The sequence below is a fragment of the Sceloporus occidentalis genome, unplaced genomic scaffold, assembly GCF_023333645.1.
Source record: "Sceloporus occidentalis isolate IW3139 unplaced genomic scaffold, rSceOcc1.0.p SCAF_1, whole genome shotgun sequence".
NCBI lineage: Eukaryota > Metazoa > Chordata > Lepidosauria > Squamata > Phrynosomatidae > Sceloporus > Sceloporus occidentalis.
In genome coordinates, this window is record NW_028316981.1 from 174,715,683 (window position 1) to 174,723,644 (window position 7,962).

Sequence of the window (7,962 nt, forward strand, 5' to 3'; positions counted from 1 at the left end):
ATAACGTGAAACCACATGATTGCGTTCAGACTAACTTCCCATTGCCCGAATTTGTGTGTAGTGGGTTATCACACAATAACGTGAAACCCCATGATTGCGTTCAGATTGCCATCGGATTATACTTCCAGTTCCCCTTGTCTGATAAACTCCATGATGTCACCCCTCTCACACACACTGACCCCCCTCCCTTACCACCACCATACACAATACTTAGTAATGTGTTTTGTTTTGTTTTTGTACTAATGTTACTCATAAATCATAATTCCTGTATATCACTGAAGGTAATGGTAATAGTTGTGACATAAACAACTAACAAAATTAAAATTATACCTTCATATTATAATATTATATGCACAGCGTCAGAGTATTTACATGTACATAGTTTCATGTGGTTAAAGTGAAAATTAGTAAGCTGTCGTGTTTTCAAATAAAATTTTTGAAAAAATAAAAAATATTTTTAAAATATTTTAAAATTAAAATTTTAAATTAATTTTGTTAAAAATGAAAAAAACCTGGGGCCTCCTTTCTCCTCCTACTGAGACTTGCCCTATTCACACCTTGTCTTTGGCATTTTAAAGGGTTCCAGTTTTATGCCACAGCCTGTTTTTGCACAAAGGCAGATGTTTGGGGAGCAGTGGTGTCACACTCACTCCTTAGGGTATCATTTGTTGTGGCCAGCACCCCCAAACCCACAAATGACATCCCTGGGAAAAGAGAAACTGGGACATTTTAAAAGCAGCTAAAAAGTGGGATGACAAGAGGGTTAATTGGGACTGTCCCTGCCAAATCAGTGTTTAATTTTTAAAAAGAAACTATTGTGTCACATACTGTTGTAGACATTTTGTTTTAAATTACACTGTAAGCCACTTTGGGTCCCAGGTTGGGAGAAAAGCAGTATATAAATAGAGTAAATAAATAAATATTTTTTCAAGACAGTCCTAGGGGGGGAAAAATAGAAATGGAGACCTTAAACTTCAGCATGTTACACATCACACATGCTGTAACCACTCTAGCTCCTCATGTCATTGGTTCCCCAATATTTGCAAACAAATTAAATAGATCCTGTTCAGTCGTAGTGGTTTGAATGTTGGACTACAACTCTGGAGACCAAAGTTCGATTTCCAGCTTAGCCATGAAACCCATTGGGTCACCTTGGGCAAGTCACACTCTCTCAGCCTCAGAGGAAGGATTTCCTGTTTCTTCTAAGCTTAGCTGCAGTCTACAGGATGATAGTGTTAGAAAATGTCGATCCTTGCAAATCCAAAAGTCTGAGTACTTCCATACCCTCCAACTGTCCCTATCTGACTGGGATAGTCCTGGTTAATCCTCTGTTGTGTCACTTTTTCAGTTAATTTAATAATAATAGTAATAATAATATGATTTATTTATAGCTCACCTTTTCACGGGGAATCAAGGCTGGTTACAAAATATAAAAACAATTTGTTCTGATTTCAGCTGAAATGTCCTGATTTCACTCTCTTCCTCCCTTTCTCCAAAACTGTCTTCAGTTGCTGCAAAATGAGTTAAAAGTGCAAAAGTAGCTTTCACTTATTTAACTCACTAGGTGGGTGGGAGGAGAGGAGAGGATAAGTAAAGATTATTGCACATGTTTTTCTCCCAAGCTGGGCATGAGCATAAACTGCTTAAAACAGATGTTTTTGCATGTCTCTGTACCCAGCTTTGAGGCATCGTGTACCCGATCCAGACTTCTCCTAGACTCCAAGAGATGGGGAAACAAGGTAAGAACTGGGCACATAGGCATGCAGAAATCATTTTAAGTGATTTACACCCATGCCCAGCCCGTGCCCCGCTCAGGAGAAAAACATGTGCAATAACCTTAAAATTATTTTTGACACAGTGCCTCCTCCTTGAAAAGGGTCAAGAGAGGGAAGTGTCCTGGACAGCCTTGGATGATGCATTGTCATTTAACCTCTCCTCCCTCCTAATATTGTCTGGAAGCTCAAACTGGCCCTTAGAGCAACTTGGAGGAAGGGCAGAACACCAGTGTAACAAGTGGAAAAGTAAACACACAGCCAGTAGTTTTTGTCTGTGTAGAATGTGTGATCAGCCCACCACAAGTTTGCAGCAAACCCATGATTTCTCAAAGTCAAAGCTCTCCTTCAATAATCCCAAGAGAGGGGGAAACAAGGTAATGGTGAAAAAGAAACACTCACAAAGTTCAGAGAGGCACACGGTTTTTTATTACTATTTCCAAGGCAGTTAACTTCCCCAAAGTCTTGAGTGTTGGGGAAATTGTAAGAATAAAATCTATGGGCATGACACATGGCTGAAATGAAGGACTCCACATATGCAAACCTTGAAGAAATCCTATCCTCTCCAATATTTCACAGAAAAAAAATGGGATATGTGTTGCTAAGTAACATGAGAGTGTAGTCATGATGGGAGAAGTTATTACTGAAGAAAAACACACAAGCTAGGGGAGGTTGCAGTAGTTTGCTTTTGTCTGAGCCTCCTGGGAAGAGCAGGATTTCCCTCTCCTCTGCTCTCCTTCCCTGCTGACTTGATCGGGTGCAAATTACTTTTGCAATTTGATATCAGTTGCTACAAACTAAGGCGGGTTACAAACCGCCATTAGGGACATCCTGAGGACGTCCCAGTTTGAAAAAGGGGTGTCTCTTCTAGACGTCCCTTACCCTATCACAGACTCAGTCCGTACAAAATGGCGGCGCCCTGTTCATACGGGCACCGCCATTTTGACATAGTGGACACTCTGCGTCCGCACGTGGCGCACCGGAAGTGACGCCACGAGTGCGCCCTTTGGCACTCGCGGCGCCTCTTCCGGGGCCTGAGAAGGAGCGCGATTTCCTCACTCCTTCTCTGCAGCGTCCGGGAGCCGCGCCATTTAAAGGCTGCGGTTCCCGGACACTGCAAGCGGAGGCAGCAATTCACATACAATTACTGTACATGTAGACTAGCCCTAAATCACAGATAAATGGGGAAACTGGGAGAAGGGGAGAGAAGCTAGAACATTTTAAAAGTTGAAAAAGTGTGACAACAGAGAATGAAGCCAGACTGTCCCTGTCAAGTCAGGACAGTTGGATGGTATGAGAGGTTGCTTTGGGGACTGCAAGTACCAGAATGCTCAGTGGACATCCTGACTGGGCAGAGGTCTGAGAGCTTTAGTCCAAAAAGGTACATTTTACAAGCTTTGACAAGGCAGAAAGGTCACATATCCACTAAGCTGGAAGAATTTGTTCCACACCCAAGTGAACAGGTCTTTTCTCCTGCCTGCAGGTTTGCCTGATCATCATCACCAGCTGAATCCTCTCATAGAAGAAATTGCAGAGGAAGAGGGCTCCCCAGGGGAAGCCTAGGCTGTTCACTTTAGTCTACGGAAGGGCGATGGCCCCCTGGGAACTGGAGCAGCCAAACATTGCCAGGAAGAAAAAAACCAGTCGGCTCTAGCTTTGGCTGGCTGCCCACTTTGGCCGGATTTCTGGCGACAAGCAGGCTCTCTGGTCCCTACAGGCAGAGGCAGGAAAATGGGGGAAAGTATGAACAACCCTTTTAGGAAGTTGCCCTGAAGGGCAGGACTGGAATAGCAGCTGTCCAGAAAGCAAGATAAGGGTGAGTTGAGGAGGATGAGGAGAGTTGTGGTTGCTTGGTCAATAAATGAACTTTGCAGGAGGGGTGAACCCCTGTATCCCAGGTTTGTTGTTCTTGTATGCCTTCAAGTTGTTTCCAACTTATGGCGACCCTAAATCTAACCTATCATGGGGTTTTCTTGGCAAGGTTTGTTCAGAGGAGGTTTTCCACTGCATTCCCCTGAGGCTGAGAGCAGGTGACTTGCCCAAGGTCTCCCAGTGCCTTTCATGCTTGAGTTGGGCAGCAGTAAATAAAGGGGGAAACAGTGGTGTCACTAGGGTTGGTGTTGCCCCAGTACAGAAAGACATCTTTCAATTTCTGCCTGCTCTGCCAGACACAAATTATTTGCATTTTTCAAGATGGAAAGCCATTACTGAAAAGGGATAGGTGATGAAAACACAGTTGTGGTAGTAAGGCAAATTGTTAGACCCTGGAGTTAGCGGTGGTATGAGAGAGGGGAGGTTTAGATAGCAAATCAGCCCTGGTACATTTGTAAAACCTCCTGTTCATTCTGCTGACTGGGGCCTTGGGAAACTTCTTCCAAACTCCTGCTCTGATGGTTCTGAGGAAATGAGGAATATTCCATATTGAAGAATACATGAGGATCCCATTCATCCCATACTGAGAAGGTGCAAGAAAGACTTGATGAGCAACGAGTGGGATGTTCAAATGCAAGGCATTGCAAAACATGAATGCCCTACCAAGCACAGGGGTGAACAACCCCGGCCCTCCAGATGTTCTTTGGATTGCATTCACCATAATCCCTCACCACTGACTATGCTGGAAGATGTAGGCCAAAATCACATCTGGAGGGCCAACATTGCTCACTCTTGTTCATTCTGCTGAGTGGGGCCTTGGGAATCTACCCCCAAAATGGTGATGTTGTGAAACTGAGGAATATTCCACATTGAGGAAGGTAATTCAAAGTTGCCCAGCCCTGTTCTAAAAGAACTTACAGATTTGTCATAAGATAGCTGAGAAGCCCACCTTGCATTTACAGTGAGGCGCACACTCCAAACTGTGTTATACACATATTCGTGTTACACTAGGCCCTTGGCCCTTAGAAGGACACGGTTTACTATCTAACACATGCACATATACACCAATCTGTCCATTTACTGACTGGCCTCAGTCAACAGATCTCTGCACACATTGACATGCTAATGCCTACACTGGTTCAAGATGCAAACACGTTCAACATGGCATGCACACATGATAGTTGTGAGGAGTACCAGGCCCCAGGGATTTTGTACACTACAAAGGCTTGATATTGAAGCTAAGTAATGAAAAGTCCTCTTTAGAATTTTGTAATTCAAAACCCAATGTGAATTACCATATAGAACTGCTATCCCCTGGTAGGTATTCATCAAATGTGTGAGAGTATAACTCCCATCATGCCCAACTAATATCCATGTCCAACAGGTTTTTTTTAAAAAAAGACACCACTCACAGCCTGGAAGACAAAGCAGGGGGCTATTGGTATAGACTTAGACTGAGAAGTCCTGGGTTCAACTCTCTGCTCAACTATAAAACTCATTGAGTGGACCAGTCACAGGCAAGCATTCTCACTCCCCCCCCCCCATCTCCTTTTTTCTCTTTCACGCACGCAGGCATGCACACACTTTCCAGATGTACAAAGGATAAACTGGGATAACCCTGAGCTCTGTTGGGGAAGGCAAAACACCAGCTTCATAAACAAACAAAAAGCATATGTGCAGTGGTCTTAAACATTTCTGTGATACCAGAAGCAGGCAGGAAAACAAACAAACAGAAAGCAGAACCAGCGGGAATGCAACTCTGACATAGAACAGCAAGGAAAGGAAGCTCAACTACAATTCAAAGGGACAGGAGACAATGATGGAAGCTGTCCCAGGACATGCTTAAGTGGGGCATGTTTTGCCTTGTCTACACTCAACAAGATATGTATGTGTACAACTCCTGTTTTTGGAAAACGGCTCCATGTCCTTTCCAGAGCCAAGAACGTACTGATCCTTGGCCCTGTTTGTGTCAGTGGTGAGCTTTACCAGGTTGACTCCCAGTGGCCTGTAAAACCAGCTCCAGGCGTGATAAGGAACTTGCGGTTTGTCCCGGCTGAGTGAACCACCATTCCTATCTGTGTGCCCTGTTGTTTTAATCAACCTACCTAGCCAGCAAAACCACCTCTCTAAAAAACAAAACATCCACCCACATGCATCACCTGTGGGTCCACTAAAAACACAGAGCATCCTTACTCACCCATCGGATGCCCTGGATCCGTGGAACACTGCCCACCTGTCCCTCCAGCTGGATCCGGTAGCTGCAGCTGCGGAACAGATGCATCTTTCTCCAAAACAGGTCAAGGAGGCTGTCTTCAAAGATGGGATCCACTGGGAGACCTCCAGAGAGCTGGGCCGAGTGTGAGTTGTCACTGAATGGAAAGCTGACATTCCACCATCCCTGCCCACTCCAGACCACCTTTGGGAAGAAAAGGAAGCAGCTGGGAAAGAACAATGGTAGCAACTCCCTGCTTTGAAAGCTCTTATCTTCTGCTAACACAATGGGAAAGCCAATCTTAGGAGTTGTTGGAATTAGTGATCCCTGGACTCACTGGAAGAGCCAGATTGTAATAATACAGGAAAACATACAGGCAATGAATAACAACAACAACAACAACAACAACAACAACAACAACAACATGCATACATAAATTTGTTCTCTTGCATATATACTTTTTTTTAAAACTATATTTTTCACATGCATAATTTTAAAAAAAATATTTATTTTACCTGAAATATTACATACTTTTTATACGGCTACCTAATCCCCAAAACACTTTACCCCAGCAATACTTTCAAAAAACTTTTAAGGCAGGTTAAAACTATTAACTCTGAGAGTGAAATGAAGACAGTGGCTTGTTTCAAGACCATCTTCTGATATTAGAGGTTAGATCTAGAGATTTCCCAGTCCTGGCTTGCTTTAGCTACCAGACACCTTTCTCTTCACCCTATGCCATGTCTGTGTGGTGATCCATTGAGGAGTCCACCCGGCATCCACTAAACTGAACTCTACTGACCACCAAATTATTTGATGTCCACTCACCAATCCCTTGATACAGTTCAGCATTATGCCCCCCCCCCCCCCCCCCCCGCGCCGTCTGTTCCCATCAGCACTACCAGACTACATTTCTGGGTGATGGTGAGAAGAATGGATTACAGGTTGAATATCCTTGATCCAGAATTCCAAATCCAAAACTATCCACATGGGTGGCTGAGACAGTGGCACCTTTGGTTTCTGATGGTTCAGTGTACACAAGATTTTTTCATGCACAAAATTATTTAAAATAATCTGCATAAATTTACTTTCATGTTCAGACTTGGATCCCATCTCCAAGACATCTTATTATGCCTATGCAAATATTCCAGAATCCCAAAGATTATTTAAAATATTCTGCATAAATTTACCTTCAAGCTAGGTGTATAAGGTATATGCAACAAATAAATGAATTTCATGTTTAGACTTGGATCCCATCTCCAAGACATCTTATTATGCACATTCAAATATTCCAAAATCCCAACGACTTTTGGTTCCCAGTATTTTGGGCAAGGGAGACTCAACACGGTAGATGCCTCCAGACAGCTCTGTTTTGTGTGTGGTTGCGTATGCTTTCAAGTCAGCTTTCAATTTACAGCACCCCCATGAATTACAGAGGGTTTTCTTCTACAAGGAATATTCAGATGTAGTTTGTCATTGCCCCCTCGGAAATATAGCTTACAACACCTGGGATTCCCAGGTGGTCTCCCTTCCTAAGTAATAACCAGGCCTGACCGTGCTTAGCCTCCCAAGTCAGATGAGATCTGATGCCCTGTGCTTCTTAGGCAACTTCTAGGTAGCACATCTCCCATCCACACACTCACCTTCATATCCCACGCCTGCTCCACATGGAGAAGACTGCACACAGAAGGGCAAACAAGTCAGATAAGGGATGCCATTAGCAGGAAAAAGGAGTCAAATCCTTGATCAGGAGGACCACCAAGTCCCATTTGAGAGGGCGATCAAGCCATTTGTTGGTGGCACTCACCCAAAGACTGCCGGCTGGCACTGAGCAAGGAGCCACCAGGATCTTGCTGCTGGCTTCCTGGTCTGACACATCGTCCCAAGAAAGAAAAGAGAGAGAGAGAACACAGGCTCCTGCGCCTTCCCTCTTCTGGGAGCAGCAGGAGCAGGAAAAGAGCTGCCAAGGCTGCAGCCAGGAGAGCAATTTGGCCCTGTGCCTGGAGGCTCTCAGCTGGAAAAGCCTCTCACCAGGATGGCTGGGAGGACCACACCTCCCAGCCATCCAGCAGTGTGTGTGTGTGTATTTGTGTAACTGATTTGTGG

The 7,962-nt window shown here is 44.3% G+C and overlaps 1 protein-coding gene across 2 annotated transcripts in view; it reads right to left on the minus strand.

Annotated features, from left to right (window-relative positions):
- The window catches only part of RAPGEF3 (Rap guanine nucleotide exchange factor 3), a 62,647-nt gene extending 54,979 nt beyond the window's left edge, over positions 1–7,668 (minus strand). For both annotated transcript variants that reach the window (XM_089482835.1, XM_089482843.1), the window contains exons 1-2: positions 7,500–7,668; positions 5,842–6,060 (exon numbers count right to left, since the gene is read on the minus strand). In XM_089482835.1, coding sequence (XP_089338961.1) covers positions 5,842–6,060; positions 7,500–7,505 — 225 coding nt within the window. In that variant the 5' untranslated portion in view covers positions 7,506–7,668. The remainder of the gene's footprint in view (positions 1–5,841; positions 6,061–7,499) is intronic.
- Positions 7,669–7,962: the final 294 nt, after the last annotated feature.